The sequence below is a fragment of the Diceros bicornis genome, chromosome 2 (genome assembly GCF_020826845.1).
Source record: "Diceros bicornis minor isolate mBicDic1 chromosome 2, mDicBic1.mat.cur, whole genome shotgun sequence".
In the NCBI taxonomy this organism is placed as follows: Eukaryota; Metazoa; Chordata; class Mammalia; order Perissodactyla; family Rhinocerotidae; genus Diceros; species Diceros bicornis.
Window position 1 is genome coordinate 71248555 of NC_080741.1, and position 22089 is coordinate 71270643.

The following is a 22089-nucleotide window of genomic DNA, read 5'->3' on the forward strand; positions in this document are numbered from 1 at the left end:
AATCCCACAGACCTCGAATGTAAACAGACGCCCAGAGGAGCTCAGGAGCGAACGGCCCCAACCAGAGCATTGCCCAAGATTGTGGCAAAATGTTAAGTGGCTTCGCCTTTACATCGTCACTGGAAAATTCTTCTCTCGATATTCTCTCTACATACATAAATATGTGTATATATATACGTGTGTGCATATATACACGTATGTATGTATGTATGTGTCTGTAGGTGTGTGTCTATATATATATTTATGCATCTATATACATATACTAGATCTGGACACACATACTAAATGTATATAGGATCTCCTTTCCCTTTTTATGAAACTTACATTTACCTCAGACCCATGCCACCAAACATCTCCCGCTGAGTTATTTGGTGGGATTTGCAGGAACTTTTCTGGGATAATTTAGAGGCCCACAGTAACTGTGAATGAAGCAATATACCACTAACCTGCAGAAAAACAAAAACAAAAACGGTCTCCCACTGTCTCCAGAAGTCATGGCCTTCCAGAACAGTCTGCTCCTAAAGGAAGGGTGGGGCAGACGGTGCCCCAAGCAGGCTGCTCCTAGAGTTGGGGAACCCTTCACAGAACCTCCAACCCCCCACTGCCCCGTCCACCCCAGAGACCCTGCCTTTCCACCTAGAGGCCAAGGGCCAACTGTACCCCCAAAGGCACATGAGGACATTGGCGGGAAGACCCCTGACCACAGCATCCTTGTGTTTGTACATGGAAAAAGGCGATAGTGACAACCTATGCCCCATTGTAGCACAGTATTATATGTGGTTGGGAAAAAGGAAAAAACAACACAGTGGTGTGGAACACTTCAGAACCTAGAAACGCTAGAGGAATAAATCTGTGGTAAATAGAGGTTTAACTTATACCATTTTCAAAATATTTAATTTTTTCTTTTCCTCTTTCTACTAATTATTCTGTGTCAGATTTGGAACTAAACAGGCAAGGAGGCTTTGAGTCACATCATTTTAATTTAAAATCAGGCCGTGCCACACTTGGCTGCCGCCCTCTTACATGAAGCGCACGAGCACGAGCCATAAGTGTCCAGCTCAGACCAGGGGCCCAGGAGGGGTGACCACTGGCACTTTCCTTCCTAGACTTCCAACACTTCGGTTGAGTTTATGCAACTGAAATAGCTTCCCTCTCTCCCTTCCCTTCCCTTTCACCAGCCTCCTCCAGAGCATTTAATGTAATTGAAAATATGGTGATAGAATTGGTGTGCATGATCTTCAAGTATTATGAGCTAGGCTTTTGCCTCTTGGCTGGGAAAAGGCCTTCCGGAACTCTCATTCGATTCCACTTTACTTCCTCTTTTGATCTCTTCATTTTCCAGAGATGCGCTGTTTCTGCATAATGGAACACAGGTGAATCAGATTCGAACAGGACCATTTTTACTCACCCCCTCATGCCAAGCCAAGGGTTTCCTTCCTATTGTTCTCAAGCTTCATCTCTTTCTCTCTCCCGAGGCCTGTGAGTGTGTCTCTATGGCTGTGGTTTGGAGTCAAAAGTTCTGTGTCTGAGTCCCAGACCACTTAGGACTGGGGGACTTTGGCCATGTCACTCCACCTCACTGAGCCTCAGTGTCCTGCTCCATAAAACAAAGATAATCAAGATAAAATGTGAGTAAGCTGTGTAAACTGGAAATCAGTGTGCCAACACTATTGTTCTTTTTATTATCTAATGATAGTAATGTAAGTCTTTTAGATCAAAAACTATCCAGGACCTTCCTTTTGTAATCTCCTAATGGCATTTGAGAAGTGGGCAGTGGAATTTTCCTACCAGCTTCATAAGAGCCCTGAAGCCCAGCCCTACAGATATATCACCTATTGATGCTTGAAATGCCATCATTACCATTTCAACCCATTGAATTAAGTTTTGCCCTCTCCTCTGGTCCTCCATAAAAAGGTAAACATACCCCCGAGGGAGGGACCTATTAAGTCACTAATACCTGGGTGTGCAGGAGTGGTGAGCCATTCTGCCTTGTCTGAAGGACTGGCATTTACAGCACACAGCGGAAGGAAGGACCAAGAAAGGGCACAGAAAGAGAATGCCAGGGAGAGGCCAATGACAAACTTGACCTTCCTTGTTTTGCCTAGAACCACCCTTCTCCTTTAGCTCCTGGAAGTGAAGGAGCCTCAGAACTGTCTGGATGTGTGGAAAGTTAGGAATAGAAAGACTGAGAGGAAGAACCATTACATTTGTCCTTGTGGTTCCATCAGCCGTGTACATGTGCTGAGTGCCAAGTAATGACCAGGTCCCAGGAAGTCCTCCGCATTCATGCCTCCTGAATGAGAAAGAAATATACCCAACAAGGCACTCTAACGGGCTCCAATAGAGAAGAAAGCCCCACGTAAAGGCCTGCCCCACACTGGCTCCCCTTTGCGTACTACAGTACAATAAGGCCAGTTGTGCAAGAGGCAGTGGTGTTTACCTACTTGTCCATCACCATTATTGAAAGCTGTACTGATCAGTTCATTGATAACCGGCTTTTTTTTTTTTTTGCGTCACACAATGTTTTCTTTTCTTAACCTTCAACTTACCCTGAGGTCAAGCCTCTTGTCTCGATATGTGACTGATGTTCAGTCTATTTCAGGAATGAACCAGCAAGATTTTCATTTAAAACTAACCAAAGACAATTCATTCCTGGTCTAGTTTCTTGGGCCTCCCGTCCCAGCTGCCGCTAAAGACCTTTCTCGGATAAAATTGAGAACAAGCTGTGCTTCCTATCCCGCTCCCCTTCTCTCCCTTTATTCCCTGTTCCTCTTAAAGAGCTGCTCTGAGCGGTGGGATTCTATGAAAAATTCTTGCCTTTCCTTGTTTCCAGTGCTAACGATTTCTCACCTTGAAGTGCCTTTTGAACCCCAGACAGAGCACACAACTGGAGGGAATTGTAAGCTTGGGAATTAGACTTGAGAGTATTTTCTCTGAGGTCACTAGGCCAAGGGGCAGGAGCGAAATGGATTCCCAAGGGATGAAAGGTTTCTATTCAACAAAGATCCAAGTGGGAAGAGACACAGGGAAATGGAGCCATCCCTTGGCTACCGGCTGGAACCAGCAGTTCAGAGATCTGCCTATAAATATGTCAGAACTGGTTTGTGGTATGCTAAATTTTGTTAGCATCCCTATTTTACAACTGAGAAAACTGATGTGCAGGGGGTTTAAGTCTAGGATTCCATAGCTGCTCTGGTTCCAGAGCCCAAACCCATCCCCTCTGCTGCCCTGGCTGCAAGATGAAATGTGGGAACCACTTCTGGTTCAGCCCTTTCAGTCCAGTCATGATTCTGTGGTCCCCAAGAGCCTGGAGGAAGGGAGGCCTTGTTGCCCTAACAACCACCTTAAGATTAAAGTCTATCCCAGGGGCTGGCCCCGTGCCTTAGCGGTTAAGTGCGCGAGCTCCACTATGGGCGGCCTGGGTTTGTATCCCGGGCGCACACCGACACACCGCTTGTCCAACCGTGCTGAGGCCACGTCCTACATACAGCAACGAGAATGATGTGCAACTATGACATACAACTATCTACTGGGGCTTCGGGGAGAAAAAGGGGGAAAAAAAAAGGAGGAGGATTGGCAATAGATGTTAGCTGAGGGCTGGTCTTCCTCAGCAACAGAGGAGGAGGATTGGCATGGATGTTAGCTCAGGGCTGATCTTCCTCACACACACACAAAAAAATAGAAACTCTTGGAAGGTTTTAATAGGTGCATTACTTGATCCTATTTATTTCTGTTAAAGACTATTTCTGGCTTCTAGATCACAACCACTTTTTATCGATGGAAGGCTTGGGTGATGACTGAGGATTTAAGTACTGCCTGGGGCCAAGATGCAGTGTCATTAACCCTGAATTATAATGAACCTGCTTCTCTTCACCTGAGGTCTGAGGAAGGCGGAAGCGGGGGTGAAGGAATTTGTTCTTCTTATTGTGTATGAGCCTTGAGCACCCACACCCAATTCTGTTTCTGTACTTCCAACTCTGCTCCTTTTCTCCATCCACATGTCCACACATCCCCCATCTTACCCACCAGGAGCTTATTTGAATTCTTCCCCACATGGAGATCAATGGTCCACACATGGAGCAGACCTGCAGACCCGCTTGACAGGCAACTTACAGAGTCCTGTCACCTACGGAACAAGATTTTCCTTCTTCATATGCCAACTCTTTTAACTGAACCTAGACCAGTGCTCACGGGTCTTTGATCCCCTGATAAACAGCTTAGCTCTTTCTGCTTTACGTCATGCTGTTGAGAAATGCATTAAGTCAGGACTTAATTGGTTACAAGTGGCAAAAGCCCAACTCAGCCTGGCTTAAGTGAAAAGGAATAATTTCTGCCCCATCCGAATGAAAAGTAAATGGGATTCAGGTAGGACTGGATCCAGGTGTTCCAATTATGTCAATAAGCATCTGTCTCTCCACCTCTCAGCTCTGCTCTCCTTCATGTTGTCTACATTCCTGGGCTGACTCTTTCCAAGTGACGGCAAAGACGGCCCAAAGTGATTCCAGGCTTACATCCTAGCACTTAGCTACACCAGTAGAAAAAAGTGTATCTCTTTCCCATCAGATGAGTAAGTCCCAGGATTTTCTCTGACTGGCTTAGCTTAAGTCACGAGCTAACCATGAACCAATCACTGAATGGAGGGCGGGTCTTACTGTCATTAACCAGATCTGGTCACTTGTCCCTTTTTGAGCTAAAGGTTGGAGTCAGTCTTGCCTGACCACATGATTAAGAATAGGGTAAGAGTGGCTCCCCAAAAGGAAGAGACAGGGTGTACTATCCGAAAAATGATGCCGGGCAGGCAAACCCCAGGAACCTATGAAGATCCCCACTGTCTAGGGGAAAAACATTCATAGCATGATCTTGGACCTTCTTGCCACCCCTTCCCCAGGTCCACAGGCTCCCATCAGCTGCAGGGTGACATCCCCTGTCTCTAGGAACATGCCTTGTCTTCCCCCAGCACCCATCCCCAAAGAGGAGCACAGCCACCCTCGTACATATGAATGAGGACTGCAAGGCCAGACCGCCTGGGTTTAAATCCTGGCCTTCCCTCCTCACCAGCTGAGAAACCTCAGGGAGGTTCTTTACCAGACCTGCCTCTCTGTTTCCTCACCTCTTAAGTAGGGACAGTAGCAGTACCTGCCCCACAGGCTTGTTGTGAGAAGTGAGAAAGTGCTTGAAGCAGTGCCTGGCACAGAGAAACCCTTAATAAATGGAGCTGCCATAATTATGATTGTGCCTTTTGGAGAGTCCTAATTCCAGTGCCCCAGTCCCAAAGCCACACTCGTCGTTTTCCCCAGCAGAACTTGGAGCCTGCACGTAGATCAGACAAGCTGACCGCCAGCTTCCGTCCCAGAGCTCCAAGTGGGAACATACAGATTCATACATACTGTCGTCTTGAGCACTTACTGTGTGCCGGGTATCTTTCTAGACAATTTCCATGGACTATCTCATTCTCTTCCAGCAGAAAAGCTATAAGGTATGAACTATTATTAGCCCCATGAGGTTCAGAGAGGAAGTGTAACTTTCCCAAGATCACATAGTTGATAAGTGATACCCGAATGCATGTAGAAGAGGTCAACTCACACAACACAAGAGCAGCGCCCCCTGGCCCGCACATTCATTTCTTTGTTTCTCACATGCCCAGACAAAGTCTTCATTCCAGTGACGTCAAACACAGGGACACCGCGTCAGCATGGACCCACCAAGACAGAGGCTCCTGACTGCCTCTTCTTGGCCCCCAGATACACAGACACTATTTACCCAGTGGCTGCAGGAGGGCAGGGACACGGATGAATTTGACTCTTTGTCCCTAAAGCTTAGGGCCCTTTAGTGAGTCGGCGCTCACTAAAAGTGGATTAAATGCCAGGAGGAGATGAAATAAATGAACAAAGAATGAATGGGGTGATTGCTCTTGGGCATGTCTTCCTCAAAGCATGGACCCACATCCAGACTAATACTCTACTGTCACCATGTGGCCGTTTGTAAAATGGCAGGTGGGATGAGTGGTTTCCAATTTTTATTGTGAAAAATTTCAAACTTACAGAAGAATACTGAGAACAGTATAATTAACCCATTATGTCTGTCAGCTAGATTCAACAATTATTTACATTTTTCCAAACTTGCTTTATCTTTTTAAAATTTCAAATAAATCACTGACATCATGACATTTTACCCTGAAATACATCAGCATGCATCCCTAAAAATGATGTGTTTCCGGGCCGGCCCTGTGGCTTAGCGGTTAAGTGCGCATGCTCCGCTGCTGGCGGCCCGGTTCAGATCCCGGGCACGCACCGACACACCGTTTCTCCGGCCATGCTGAGGCCGCGTCCCACATACAGCAACTAGAAGGATGTGCAACTATGATGTACAACTATCTACTGGGGCTTTGGGGGAAAAAAATAAATAAATAAAATTAAAAAAAAACTTATTAAAATGACGCTTTTCTACATAATGACAATCCCACTTTCACACTATCACCCTAATAAAATTAATAATAATTTCTCGGTATAATGTAATACCTAATTCATATTTAAATTTCATTGATTGTTCCCAAAAATGTCTTTTAAAGGTTGGTTTGTTCAAATCAGGATCCAAACAAGGGTATAATGGGGTTATGTCTCTTAAGTCTTTTTTATTCTAGAACAGTGACCTCTGCTCACGACTCATTGAAGAACTCTGGTTCGTTTTCTGGTAGAATGCCCCACAGTCTGGATTTGTCTGGTTGCTTCCTCAAGCTGTCAGTTCCCTGGTTGCTGTCCTCCGTGTATGTCTTATAAACTGGAAGTTGGATCTAAACGCTTCATTAGATTCAGTTTCACCATTTTTGGCAAGAATGGCCCCTAGATGACGTGTACTTCATATGACATCACATCGGGAGGCATGTGCTGTTTGGTGCCCACTTTTTAGAGATGATAAGATTGATCAATAGGTTTAGGTGGTTTCCCCCCATCCCTCCATGGAGAAGCTGCATTTTCCCTGTGAGCAGCAAGTAAACCGTGGCCTGATGATTTGGAACCTGATAAATATCCAGTCTTCCAAGAACCTCCCACCTAATGGTCTTATTACCCATTGGTGATCATTGCCTGAAACAATATTTCATTAGGAGTTGCAAAATGGTGATTTTCTAATTTTATCGTTTCTTCTATATTTATTAGCTGGAATTCTCATCCACAAGGGCTAGTATTTCCTTGAAGTGCAGTTCATTCTGGAAGGGAAGAATAAATGCTTAATTCTTTTTTTTTAAAAAATGCGTAATTCTTAATTCTTCCCTTATTTATCAACTTTCAGAGTGAGAAGCTGAGGCAACGACTATCTCCAATGGTAACAAATGAGGGCTTTCCTTTCTTCTGCTGAGGCTCATTATAAATTCCTGGATTTTAAAATATTCAATGCGCTTTAATCAGTTGCGATCAATATTCTTTCTGATACTTAAGTCAGTGGGAGCAACTTCAAGCTGGCTCTTGTGTCCATTAGTTTTGGACAACTTCCTTGTTTGGGGGCACAATACAATGCTCCAGGCTCATCCTGCACCTACTCTGCCCCAGACCTAAAATCAGCCATGTCCCCAAAGAGCCCTGAATCTTTTTCTTGGGTACAGCATTTGGAGACCACAATCCATGCACTAGTAAGCGGAGGAGCTGAGATGTGAACCCAGGCAGTCTGACTTCAGAGCTGGTGCTCTTACCCTCTATGCCCTCTGTCTCCGGTTAATAATGCGTATTAGTGACAGTAACAGTAATAATTATAACTGTTACTCCTACTGCCATAGCCAGCTGCTCACTATGTGTCAGATGCCCTGCAAGGTGCTTCCCAACATTTTAAAAGCATTATCATTATAACAACCCTCTGGGGTAGGTGTTATTATTCTAATCTTTCAGAAGAGGACATCGAGGCTCTGAAAGGTAAGTGACTGACCCAAGATCACACGGTGAGCGGAAGAACATGGATGCAAACCGAGGTCTGTGTGACTCTCAAGCCTGTCCCCTTAGTCAATATAGACCATGTTGGTTAGTGAGAATTCTGTCTTTGGTGATTTCCACCTTGTCTCCTTTCCACAGTTCCTTGCTTTCTCCCTTAGCCCCAGATACTCCCTGTGTCCCAGGGCCCCAGAGCTCTGGGGCCAGACATTCATTTGGTATTTTTCCAGGTGATCCACCCAGTGAGCATTTGTTGGGCCCCTACTACATTCAGAGCTGTGCTAGGGCACGGGTGGTCTAATTGGGAAGACGAAATCATTACATATAGTGTGTTTCTGCTGTAACATAAGAGGGGTACTCTGCTTTAGCACCCCTAGAGAAACATTCAACTCTCCCAGGGGGATCCGGGAATCCAAACAGCCTTTGAAAACCAAAGAACTGGAGCTTAAATTGTGGTGGGGGGGAGCGGGGGGTTTCCAGACACCATGACAGATGGTGGAGGTTTTCTGGCCGAGGACTCAGCTACACACTCTTCAATTCGTTCCAGGTAGATGGCTGCCTGCTTGTAAGGAGGAATGGCTGGGAGCCTACAGAGACAGGGAGAGTTGCATAAGAGTTGCTCTTCACAGGAAGGGTTGTCCTGTCCCCGGCACCCATCAAGTTCAGCAGAAGACTGGAAGCAGACTGTAGATAAGTCCTGGGATCAAAGAGAGCAGGAGAAGATTGCTATGGGGGAGAGGAGGGACCGCGGGACTGGGGCTCCAGCCCTTCTGTATCTGGGGCCTCCAAAGCCAGGCTCCGGACAGGCAGAAGACTGCTGCGGAGGGTCACTGTAGCAGTTAGTCATTGTTGTGTAATAACCATCCCCAAACTTAGTGGCTTAAGATAATCAACATTTATTATTTACCAGATCCTGTGGGTATGTTGAGCAGTTTTCTGGTCAGGGCTGGCTGAGCTGATCTCTGTGGTAAGCAGGTGGCTTGGCTGGGGCTGGATGATCTAGGACGGCCTCACTCACGTCTTGTAGGTGGCCCAATGTCAGCTGGGGTGACAAAGATGGCTTGGCCACCTGTCTCTCATCATCCAGGAGGATCGTTAGGGTTTGTTCACATGGTGGTGGTTAGAAGGCTCCCAAGAGCAGCAAGGAGAGGGCCAGCTCCAGTGCACAGGTACTTCACAAGCCTCTGCTTGCCTCACCTTTGTTAATGTCGCACTGGCTAAAGCAAGTCACATGACCAAGCCCCCAGATTCGAGGAGCAGAGAAACAGATCCACTTCTTGGAAGGAGTCATACTGTGAAGAGGTGTAGATATGGGAAGGAGAGGAATTTGCAACCATTTTTGCAATCTGCGTGTTTATAGGCATCCATTCCCTCTTTGACTATACAGCACCCCTGTGTTCATTTGGGGCATCCACTCCTACCCCCAAACTCAGACCTAGACAATCAGAGGCACAATGATTGGTTCAAGGATGGGCATGTGACCCAATTCTGGCCAATGAGATTCAGTCCTGGGACTTTTGCTGGGGACTGTTGGGAATGACGTGCTTTCTTTCTGCTGAAGCAGTTGTGCTAGTAGAATATAGGCCTGGAGCATCTGGAGGCCATGCTTGCCACCACATGGGAGGAGTCTGCCTGAGCAATAAGCCAACACTGAGGAAAACAGATATAAGGCATTAAGAAAGACAGATTGAGAGGAAGGAAAAGAGCCCAATCTGATGACACCCGGATCAAGCCACACCTGAATACTTACTCCTGGACTTTTCAGTTACATGAGCTAATATATTCCCTTTTTTGATTAGGCCATTTTGAGTTGGCAATCTAACTCAATACTTGTAACCAAAAGAATCCTGACTAATACAGCTCCCTCTCTTAAAAGTTCTTCCTCTCTGATCTCAAAGCTCTTCCCATTTGTAGATCGTGATTTGGGCAGATATTGTTTGTTTAATTTACTGCTTGTCCCCCTTGCCTGGGCATATAGTGAGTTCTCTGTAAACACTTATTGCAAGTATCAATAGGAGGAGTTGGGACACCTCCTAAGAGGATGCTGTGGTGACAGGCAGGTAACCAGTCTCAGGGAGAAGCTCCCAGAGCTGCTGGTCTAACAGGCAGGTGAGCAGGTGATGGACACAGTCCGTCAATGTAAACTATGCCTCCTGGCCCTAGGGCTGGGCTCCAAGGTGGAAGGGACTGGTGAGAACAAGGCAGGTCCACGTCTAGGAGGATCAGGATGGGGCCTGGTCACAGGGACAAAGCAAGGCCTTACTGTGAGTCCACAGCAAGCACGGGGCCCACAGCACTTCCACCTCTCCTGACTGCCGCCACCCTGGTCCAACCCCTTGTCACCACCTCCTGATTGGTACTTCTGCTCTTTCCCCCTAAAACCCCTTCTTCACTCAGCAGCTAGAGTGACCTTTTGAGAATGTAAATCAGATCATGTTACCTCCCTGCCTGAAACCCTCCAGGGGCTTCCTCCTGTGCTTAGAGCAACATAGCAACAACAACAGCTGACACTTACACGGTGCTCCTTAGGTGCCAGGCACTGTTCTAGGCACTTGACTTACAATAGCTCATTTAATTCTCACAACATCCCTATAACACAAGTACTATTATCATCATCCCCATTTTACAGATGAGAAAACTGAGGCACAGAAAGGTTCAATAGCTGGCCTGAGAGTTAACATGGATTAAAATCCAAACTCTTTACCAAGGTCTAGAACTTTCCACCCTAGGTCTTTGCATGGTGGCCTCTATCTTATCAGTTAGGTCCTAGAACAAATGTCACCTTCTCAGAGAGGACTTTGCAGATCATCCATTTTATAGTGTCGTCCCACTTTGGTAAGTCCAAATCCTTCCTTTTCCTCTCACCAGCAAAGTGCCCTATGTAAGTTTCCTGTTTCCTTCCCTTTTCCCATTTGGTTGGAGTGAATCTGAAGTAAGTGTATATGTGTAAAAACACCTATAACAGTGCTTTGCATACAAGTGTCTAACAAATGTCAGCTATTGTTTTAATGGATATTAAAGTCCTTTGTCCAAATGCTGCTAAGATTATTATTATTGCCCACTGAGTATTTGGGCACAGGCTGGGAAAAATCAGTAGAGTACAGCTCTGGCTCAGAGGCCAGAGGTTCCTTATGATGACAGCCCAAAGGATGGAAGACTTAACCTCTCTGAGCCTCAGTGTCCTTGTCTGTAAAATGGCAATAATAACCTTACCTCTGCCGACTTCACAGGGAAGCTCGAGTGCCTGCCCAATGGAAGCACTTAGAAAAATATTTGTTGAATGAATGAGTGCATGGACCACATGAGGGGGCAGTGGCAAGCTGCAGGGGTCTGCCCTGAGCAACATGACTGCTGACTTGCTGCCCATGAGACCTGATGCAATGGAGGCCCACCTAGGGCAGTGGACGAGTGCTGAATTGAGCAGACACGCTGGGTGGTGCGCTGGTCAGTGCTTCACATTTGGACAATGGGCACTCTTGGTAAGAACGTAAATGTATTGGTATGGCCTTTTTGGAAAAATCATGTAGTGCTAGCTATCACAGTTTTAATAGAGCATCCAAATATACTTAGTAGTTCCATTTATAGGAAATCATCTCCCAGATATCCAGGCTCAAGTATGCCAAGATTTATATAGTGTGTTCAATGCAACTCTTTGCAATAGTGAAAAACTGAAAACAACCTAAATGTTCCTCAGTACGGGAGTAGATAAAGAAATTGTGTTACATCTATACTATGGACCATGCAGCTATTAAAAAGAATGAGGTAAACCTATATGTATTAACATGGAGAGGTCTCAAGATGTACGATTAAATAAACAGAAAAACTCAAGTTGATAGAGCTATGCATTTAATATAATAACATTTGTGGAAAAAATCGTATCTATGTATCTGAATAGGAAATATCTGGAAGGCTACACAAAGTTAAGGTGGTTATCTCTAACCACCTTACCTTTAACCTTTGAAGTTAAAATTTTAAATTCATAAAAGAGCTCCCATATGAAGTCTCGAGGCCCTATTTGTAGTCTGGTCAGTGACACCGCGTGACGCAATGACAGCCTATTCGCGTTTTTGAGCCGAAGCTTCCTCCTGTGTAAACTAACAATAATACCTACCTCCTCGTGCTGTGATGGGTGAGATGAAATAACATGTATGAAATCCCCTGCTCAGGGCAAGGATAGATCACTAGAGCAATCAGGGAGGGTGACTCGAAGAAGGAGGCATGAGTCTAGACTTTGAAAGATTTGGCAAGGCCTGGATTTAGTTTGATTCCCGGTTGTCTTTTCCAATATTCAACAGGCATTTATTTATTAAAGGTCTGGTACAAAACCGGATGTGGGCTTTTTAACTACTCACCTCCTGTCGCAAGCTGCCAAGCAGCAGCCTAGCGCGTGCGCAGTGAGAGCATCTTTGGCTGAGCTCCGCCCACGTACTACAACTCCCGGCAGGCTCTGCGCACGGTTTTGGCGCGTCGCGGAATACTGACGTAGCTCAGTAGCGCGGGGAATTTCGAGTGGCAGTGGAGCGCGAGAGGCCAGTGGTTGGCGGACCCCCAGCCTCCGTAGGAGAGACCATGGACTCCGTAGTTGAGCCTCGGTGGCCTCCAGGCCTGGCAGTCATGAAAGTGAGTGCTTCGGGGAGGTTGGGGGCGCCCGGGTGTCCGCGGGAGGCCTGCCCCGCCTTGAGGAGGAGAAGGGAGGAGGCGCGAGCAGGGAGCTGGGCCAGGGTACCCGGCTCTGCTCTGCCGCTTGCCGACTGCGTGGCTCTGCGCCTCAGTTTCCTCCCCTGAGAAGTAACAGGGACAGGCCTCGGTCCCTTACGTGAGTTGAAGTTGGCCGTCGTATGGAACCGGGTATTCTGCGGTTCAGCCACAACCATAACACTGACCTCGAGAAAAACAGTTATTCTCAACAATGAGAACGACAATGACAACTAATCCTTCCTGAGGGCTTGCTATCTGCTAAGCATTATGTAAACTCTCGTAGTATGTTGGTTGAGATTTCCCAAAGTGACACCAGACGTGATTTTGGGTGGACCCTGCATCAAATAACATTTATTTAATCACTTAGCGAAGCAGGTAGTCTCCTTTACATTCTCTTTGGTTTCTTCTAATTAGACTCTGGAAGCCTAGCGCTGGTTTGTCCTAACTCCTCCCTAATGTGTCCTAACTCCTAACAGTTGTGCATCTCTCTTTTAAACAAAGAGATCAGGACTCAGGCTCAGCACTAGCCTTTCATTTCATTGAATTATTTCACTTAAATAACACATTTTTGTGGCTACTTTGTTTTTAGCAAGGCATATCAGTTTCCATTTATATTAGTGGTGATCCCTGGATTCCTGCTAGGTTTAGTCAAGAGCGAATACACTTTGCTGTGTTACCTAAGAATCAGTTGCTTGGTTTTGCTCCCTGCTCTGTGATTATTTCAGTTTGTGGCTGTGGGCAAGATCGAGTTCTCGTTTTGTTCGTCAGTTTTGTAAACTTGGGGATTATGGTATCTGTCCCACAGACTCGTAAGGCTGATTTTGAGAGTCAAGTAAGGGGACTTGAGAGAAGTTAAAGTAAGTATAAGGCCTTGTTCGTCCTGCTGTCATCAGTGTCATCTACAGTGCTTGGGGCCTTGAGATATCCCCATGGTGAAAAGCTGACATTGTGGAAGGATCCACGAAAGCTGTAGTTTTGAAGTTGTGGTGGCCTTGGCACCAAGCTGCAATGGAGAAGAGCATAGATTTGAGTTTCAGTGCTCCTGAGTTAAATCTGGTCTCTGCCTCTTATTTACCGTGTGATGGTGAGTTACTTACTTAACCTCTCTGAGCTTGAATTTCCTCAACTCTAAATCTGAGACAAAAATAAACAGTTTATAGGATTGGTTAAATGAATTGATGTATCTGGATAGGGATCCTGTTTGGCTTTTTTCATTGTGCGTAACTGAGTGCCTGGCACATAGTGGATGCTCAGAAATTGTTTGCTAATTGATTCAAGGTGTCTGGAAGGTAGTAAGCATTCAATTATATATCTTTATTATTGTTATTAGCCCTTAACGTGTTAAGTGTTTCCCCCCTCCTTTGTATTTCTTGTTATGAAGAGTGAATTGGATAAAGGAAGTGAAAGCTCTGTAACTTGTAAAGCACTTGCTTTGTAGATTTAAGCATATTTTACATATTTATATATTCCACATGTTTTTTAGAGGCACGTTCCACGTCTCCTCTGGTTTTGGTATCTCACCACAGCACTTAATACAGGGACAGCACCAGAGAGTGTTCAGTGATGGAGTTGATTGAGCCCATATTAGAATCATGGTATCTTAAGGTTGGAAAGCCAGCTCCCTCCAGTATTTTAATCCCTTTTATAGCATATCTGCCAATTTCTCATCTAGCTTTTGCTTGAACTCTTCCAGGGACGAAGAACTACCTGCTCCCAGAAGTAGCTCTGTTTGAAGTTCTTTCTTATGTTGAATAGAAATCTGACTCCTGAATCCTTGGTTCCAGACCTAGGATCCATGGAAAGACTTTGGTATCTGGAATTATTTATAAAATTTTTGTCTATGTGTATGTTTTTCTGAGAAGAGAGTCCATAGTTTTCATCCATTTTTCAAAAGGATCTGTGACCCAAAAAACTTAAGAACCTTTGCTCTAATTATTTAGTCTTTTCACCCGTTCCCCACTTCCCCTTTTTACTTTGTCTCTCTAAGTTAAAGAAATCCTGGGCAATCCACTTGACCGCTCTCTATTCAGGCTATTTTTTTTTTTTTTGGTTGAGGCACACGTGGTATGCATGTTACTGGCTTGAAATGGCATGACTAGAAATTTATACAGGCTTGTTACAACTCATTTGATGCGGTGTCACCTTCCACAAATTTCGCTCAGCAGATCTATCAGAGCCACTCCTCTGGAAGAGGATGGTTATGTAGAAGCAAGTTGAACAGAGTTGAGGCCAGGGCTCTGGCTTCCAGCCCTGCCTCTGCTCTTAACTGGTCTTCAACACAATCCAGCTTTTTGTGTCAGTGCTGGCTTACCATCCAAAATAATGGAAGATTTTGGCATTTTAATGTTTATTTCTCTAGTTTTATTGTAACAAAAATTTCTATTTTTGACAGATTATAAATGTAGCATGTGTGTATAGTAGAAAAACATAAAAATTCAGAATAAGATAAAGGGGAAAATGAAAATTACCCATCATCCTACCATCCAGAGATAACCACTGTTTAACGTTTTCTATTTTCCTTTAGTTTTTCTTGTGTGTGCCTTGTGCACACACATACCTGCAATGTGTATATGCATTTAAAATTTGGGGTCACTTTGGAGTCAATTTCTTGAGTTTGATCCAGCCACTTATAAGCTCTGTAGACTTCATCTATAAAACTGGGATACAGATGCTATAGACTTCCTAAGATTGTTATGAGATTAAACTATATAGTTCTATTATTATGCATTATTGTCGTAGATTTGTTCTCTGATTTTTTAAAGTTTCCTTTAAAACATAAACATTTTCCCATGGCATTAATTGTTCTTTGAAAGCATGTTTTTTTTTTTTTTTAATGACTATGTAGTATTTCATTATATGGACTATTGGTGACATTAGTCGTTTTTGTTGTATTTTAAAAATTTAAGTAATATACCCACATGGTTCAAAAAATACGTGAAATGAAAAGTCTACCTCCCAACTTGTCCCTCATCTATCCAGTTTCCTGACCCTTGTAACCATTATTTATTACTTTCTTGAGTATCCTTTCAGAATTTTTTTTTATATAAAAGATAAAAATAGAATACATTCTTATTTCCCCCTCCCTTTTTGACAAAAGGTAGCATACCATATGTACATCCTTTTTTCAGCTATCTTGGTAATCTTTCCATATCAGTGCATAAGAGAGCTCCCTCTTTTTTTTTTTTTTTTGTCTCTTACATATCTGCTCAGTATTCTATTGAATGGAATAGCATTTTATTTTAAAAGGTTTAGAAGATTTTAGGTTGTGAGAATAGATTCTTTCCCGTTTGGACTGCATTCCGGGTTGACACACATCTATCTGACTTTCCAGGTGGTCTACTTCTTCACCTTCCTCTGCTGTCCCTGGCCCCAGCTCTTGCCAGGGCTTCCTCATTTGGCTCCACCGTGTCGGAACCTATAGTACTGTGTAGAAAGCACGGGACTGACCGCCAGTAGGGAGACGGGAAATTTACTTCTGGCATGACTCATGCTCAATGTGTGTGCCTGCTTTAGATACAAGTCTGCTCATTTGTGAAGTAAGGGTTTTAACTAGATAATTTCTAATGTTTGACTTTGGTATTCTCTGATTTGGTTCTTAACCTCTGTGGTGACTGTAGGATTGGGGTCTGAAGAGGAGGATACTTGGAGTAAGAGCTGGAAACACATGGAAAGTGGAGCAGGAATAGAGTAGCCTTTTAGTGAAGGGTCGACCATATGAACAGGAATCTGTACAGTGTCAGCTTTGTCTGTCTAGAGCATTTTGGGTAACCTGAGATTTGACTGTGTAGGTCACATGGGGGAGGTTTTTCTCTGTTTCTCAAGATCTGCTGCAGTTTATGTGGAGTTCGCTTTCGAGTTTGTGTATTTGACAAAGGAGTATTACTAAATTAATTTTTTAGGGTATAGAGAAGGAGTTCTGTGGCAGATGTTCCAATCTTGGTGTCTTTTTGATAGCTGTATATGCATTTTTGCATTTCAGACAATAGATGATTTGCTGCGGTGTGGGATTTGCTTTGAATATTTCAACATTGCGATGATGATTCCTCAGTGTTCACATAACTGTAAGTATTGTTTCCGTGAGTTAGTAAAAATGTGCTTTTCTTTTTCTTTTATGTAAGGTAGTGTTAATTTAACACCAAAGATAAGTACACATATTTGTTTCTCACCTTTAGCTCCTCTATCTTGAAGTTTTTAGATCTTTTCCATCACCTCCCTCTTGAATATTAAATTTTCTTAAGACTCCTGTATTTTTTACCACCTCCCTCTGATATTTTGATGCCTTTTGTAACATTTATGGCAATAAAGATTTTGGTTATGATATCTGGTTCATTTGCCATGCACTTTTAGATGTTAGATTTCGGAATTTTTGTTTTTAACAGAATAACAGATAGGTGGTTCAACCAAGTAGTGTAGAATTTCAAAGTTTAAAAATCCCAGTGGGAGAATTCTACCAGTGAAGAGCATTACAGACAGTTTTATCACTTAACTTGCTGTGTGATGCGCTTAACTTGCTATGTGATGCTGGAAAGGCTCAGATATTGAAATATGCTTGTATGAGTCTAGTGTGTAAGTATGTTTTATACTGTAGTTTGAAGTATTTAGCACATAGGGGTGACTTGTCATTTTTCAGGAGCTGGCATGTGGATGATCCAGGTTCGTGATTTTTCTTGCCCTCTGTTTTCGAGTTGACTTGTCTTGGAAAGTTAAAAAAAAAAAACAAGTTAGGTTTAAAAAATGATTTTAGTGTATAGTAGTAGGTTGGGTGAAAAAGTTCCTATAGAGAGACATCATGAGAGGATGGCGATTGTAGCAACACAGGCATTAGAGATATACTTAGGCTTGACACTTCACTCCCCGCTTACTAGGTGGGTGAGTTTGCAAATGCCCAGCATTTCTTCAAAAGTAAAAATCTGATAAGTAATTTCTACCTTAGGAAATGATTGTGAGGTCCCGGCCCGGTGGCGCAGGCGGTTAAGTGCACACGCTCCGCTGCCGCGGCCCGGGGTTTGCGGTTCGGATCCCGGGCGCGCACCGATGCACCGCTTGGCAAGCCATACTGTGGCGGCGTACCACATAAAGTGGAGGAAGATGGGCATGGATGTTAGCCCAGGGCCAGTCTTCCTCAGCAAAAAGAGGAGGATTGGCAGATGTTAGCTCAGGGCTGATCTTCCTCACACACACACAAAAAAAGAAAGAAAATGATTGTGAGAATTAAATATGCAGAGCCTGGTGTCTGGCACAGTATAGGCTCTGAATAAATGTTAGTTTCGTTCTAGGCCAGATTCACGTTAGTAACCAAGATAAGTTTTGGAGATTGTTTCTAAATATATGTTAAAAACATCTTTTTTAGGTATAATTTACATACAGTAAAATGCATCCATTTAAATCCGTGAGTTTTGACAAATGTATATACCTTGTAACCACTACAGTTAACATAGTGAACATTTCTGTCACCTGTAGAGTTTTCCCCATCTCAGTCAGTATGGCCCCAGGGAATCATGTGTGAGTTTGTTTCTGGATTCTTTTTTCTGTTCCATTGATCTGTATGTCTATCCTTGTGCCAATACCACACTGTCTTAATTATTGTAGCTTTGTAGTAAGTCTTGAAGTCAGGCATTGTAAGTTTTCCAACTTTGTTTTTCTTTATCAAAATTATTTTGGTTCTTTTAGGATCTATGGATTTTATGTGCTTTTCCATATAAATTTTAGAATCGGATTGTCAATTTCTGCAAAAATGCCTGCTGGGGTGTTTGTTGGGATTGCACTGAATCTAAAGATCAATCTGGGGAGAACTGACATCTTCACAGTGTTGAATCTTCAATATAGGAACATGGTATATTCCTCCATTCTTTAGCTTTTCTTTAATTTCTCTCCACAATGCTGTTTATAGTTTTCCGTGCACAGACCTTGCATGTAGAAATACAGTTTATTTATTTATTTATTTTTTCCCGCAAAGCCCCAGTAGATAGTTGTATGTCATAGCTGCATAGCCTTCTAGTTGCTGCATGTGGGACGCGGCCTCAGCACGGCTGGAGAAGCAGTGCGTCAGTGCGCGCCCGGGATCCGAACCCGGGCCGCCGGCAGCGGAGCGCGCGCACTTAACCGCTAAGCCATGGGGCTGGCCCAGAAATACAGTTTTTTATGTTGACCTTTTATCTTGTGATCTTGCTAAATTCACTTTTAAATTTCAGCATCTTTTTTGTTGATTCCTTAGGAATTTTTACATACACAATCATGTCACCTGTGAATAAAGACATTTTTACTTCTTCCTTTCTAATCTGTATGCCTTGTATTTCTTCTTGGTACACAGGCTAGTACCTTTAGTACAATGTGAAATAGAAGTAGTGTGGGTGGACGTCCTTTTTTTATTCCCGATTTTACAGGGGAAGCATTCAGTCTTTTAAGTATGAGCTTAGCTATAAGTTTTATCATATTCTTAATACATTTTCATAAATTTATCAAGTTGAGGCTGTTCCTCTATGCTCTTAATTAGCTGAGAAGTTTTCTTAAAATCACGAATGGGTGTTGAATTTTGTCGTTTGTTTTCTGCGTCTATGGAGATGCTCATATTATTTACTTCCTTTATTTTATAATATGGTTAATTACATTGATTGATTTTTGAATATTAAAACAACCTTGAATTCCTTTCAGGAAATTTGTCGATTTAATCTAAGCTGTTGAGTTTATTGGCATAGAATTTTTAAATACTATTTCGTGTCTGGAGGATCTGTGGTGATGTCCCCTTTTATTCATGTGCTGGAAATGTGTGTTTTCTCTTTTTTCATTGGTTGATCTAGCTAGAGGCTTATTAATTTTATTGCTCTTTTAAAAGAACCAGCTTTTGGTTCATTGTTTTCTATATTTTACCTTTTTTACGTTTCATTGATTTATACTCTTTTTTTTGGGCAGGGGGAGAGGGAGGAAGATTAACCCTGAGCTAACATCTGATGCCAATCCTCCTCTTTTTGCTGAGGAAGACTGGCCCTGGGCTAACATCCGTGCCCGTCTTCCTCTACTTTATATGGGACACCACCACAGCATGCTTGACAAGCGGTGCATCAGTCTGCGCCCAGGATCTGAACTTGCGAACCCCGGGCTGCTGAAGCGGAGCACGTGAACTTAACTGCTATGCCACCGGGCTGGCCCCGATTTACACTCTTTTATCTTTATTGTTTCCTTCCTTTTACTTGAGTATAATTTGCTTTTATATTTCTAGCTTCTTAAGGTAAAAGCTGAGAGCACTGACATTAGACCTTTGTTCTTTTCTAATATAAGCATTTAAAGTTATAAATTTCCCTCTAAGCCTTTCTTTAGCTGCATCTCACAAATTTTGATATGTGTGTCTTCGTTTTTATTTAGTTTAAAATATGTTCTGATGTCTTTTGTGATTTCTTCTTTGACTATGAGTTATTTAGAAATCTGCTGTTTAATTTCCAAATATTTGGGAGTTTTCCTGATATCTTCATGTTACTAGTGGCTAATTTAATTATGTTCTGGTCAGAGAACTTAATCTGTTTGATTTCAGTTCTTTAAAATTGTCTGAGACTTGTTTTATGGCCCAGTATAGGTCTTTCTTGGTTGTTTCATGTATACTTGAAAAGAATATCTATTCTGCTGTAGTTGGGTGAGGTGTTCTATCATTGTTATTTAGGTCAAGTTGGTTGATAGTGCTCCTTAAGTGTTCTATATTTCTGTTGGTTCTCTATTATTTTATCAGTATGGAGAGAGGAATGTTGAAATCTCCAACTATAATTGTAGATTTGTCTCTTTTTTCTTTTCCTTTTATCAGTTTTTGCTTTGTGTATTTTGAAGCACTTTTATTAAGTGCATACACATTTATGAGTATTTTGTCTACCTGATGAATTGACTGTTCTCATGAAGTGTCCCTCTTTATCCCTGGTAATATTCCTTCTTCTGAGGTCTACTTTTTTCTGGTATTAATGTAGCCACTACCACTTATTTAAGATTAGTGTTTGTATAGTTTATCTTTTTCCATCCTTTTACATCTGACTTACCCGTGTCTTGATATTTAAATTGAGCTTTTTTAGACAGCTTATATTTAGATCTTGCCCTTTAATCCAGTCTGACAATATCTATTTTTACTTGGAATATTTAGACCTATATTATTTAATACAGTAGATGCTAGCCACATGTGGCTGTTTATGCTTTAATTAAAATGAATTAAAGTTAAATAAAATTAAAACTTTAGTTTCTCAGCTGCATTAGCCACATTTCAAGTGCTGAATAGCCCCAGGTGGCTAGTGGCTACCGTATCAGACAGTGCAGATATAGAACATTTCCATCATTGCAGAAAGTTAATTATTGATAAAGCTAGATTTAGATGAACTACCTTGCTTTTTGTCTTTATTTGTCCATCTATTATTTCCTCTCTTCCTGCCTTTTTTAAAAATAATTGAACACTTTTTAAAGTATTAAATCTTTTTCACAAGTGACTTATTCTACCTTTTTATTTTATTATTTTAGTGATTGTTTATTTATTTATTTATTTATTTGTTTTGTGAGGAGATCAGCCCTGTGCTAACATCTGCCAATCCTCCTCGTTTTTTTTTTTTTTTTTCTCTGAGGAAGACTGGCCCTGGGCTAACATTCGTGCTCATCTTCCTCCACTTTATGTGGGAGGCCGCCACAGCATGGCTTGACAAGCAGTGCGTCGTTGCGCACCCGGGATCCGAACGGGCAAACCCCGGGCTGCCGCAGCGGAGCACACGCACTTAACCGCTAAGCCACGGGGCCGGCCCTCATCCAGTGAAGTTTTCATTGCAGTTATTGTATTGGTCATCTCTAGAAATTTCATTTTTAAAATATCTTCCATTTCTTTCCTCATTAGGTTTATGTGTAACCTGATGTGTAGGTGTGTGTATTTTAATCCTTGGATATATTGAACATATTTCTAATAGCCAGTTTACCTCCCTATCTGCTAATCCATTATCTCTGTCATTTCTAAGTCTGTATCTGTTGATTGATTTTTTCCCCCTCCTGGTTATAGACCACATTTTTAATTAATTAATTTATTTTTTAGTGGGGAAGATTGGCCCTGAGCTAACATCTCTTGCCAATCTTCCTCTTTTTTGCTTGAGGAAGATTGTCCCTTAGCTAACCTCTGTGCCAGTCTTCCTCTGTTTTATATGTGGGATGCTGCCACAGCTTGACCTGATGAGTGATGTGTAGATCTGCGCTTGCGATGCGAACCTATGAACCCCAGGCTGCTGAAGCAGAGCATGTGAACTTAACCACTATGCCACTGGGCCAGCCCCTATAGACCACATTTTCTTGTTTTTTACATGTCTGGTAATTTTTGATTGGATGCTTGCCACTGTAGTGTTTACATTTTTGAGAGTAGATTTCGTTATATACTTTATTGGAGTGTTGGGCTTTGTTATTGGCAGGCAGTTAAGTTACTTGCCTGTCAGATTGATCCTGTCAAGTTTTGTTTTTAAGGTTTGTTAGGGTGGGT

The 22089-nt window shown here is 42.8% G+C and overlaps 1 protein-coding gene across 4 annotated transcripts in view; it reads left to right on the plus strand.

Annotated features, from left to right (window-relative positions):
• The first annotated feature begins 12414 nt into the window (after positions 1 to 12414).
• RAD18 (RAD18 E3 ubiquitin protein ligase) overlaps positions 12415 to 22089 on the plus strand; it is a 123877-nt gene continuing 114202 nt past the window's right edge. For all 4 annotated transcript variants that reach the window (XM_058563217.1, XM_058563225.1, XM_058563235.1 and 1 more), the window contains exons 1-2: positions 12415 to 12536; positions 16594 to 16675. In XM_058563217.1, coding sequence (XP_058419200.1) covers positions 12486 to 12536; positions 16594 to 16675 — 133 coding nt within the window. In that variant the 5' untranslated portion in view covers positions 12415 to 12485. The remainder of the gene's footprint in view (positions 12537 to 16593; positions 16676 to 22089) is intronic.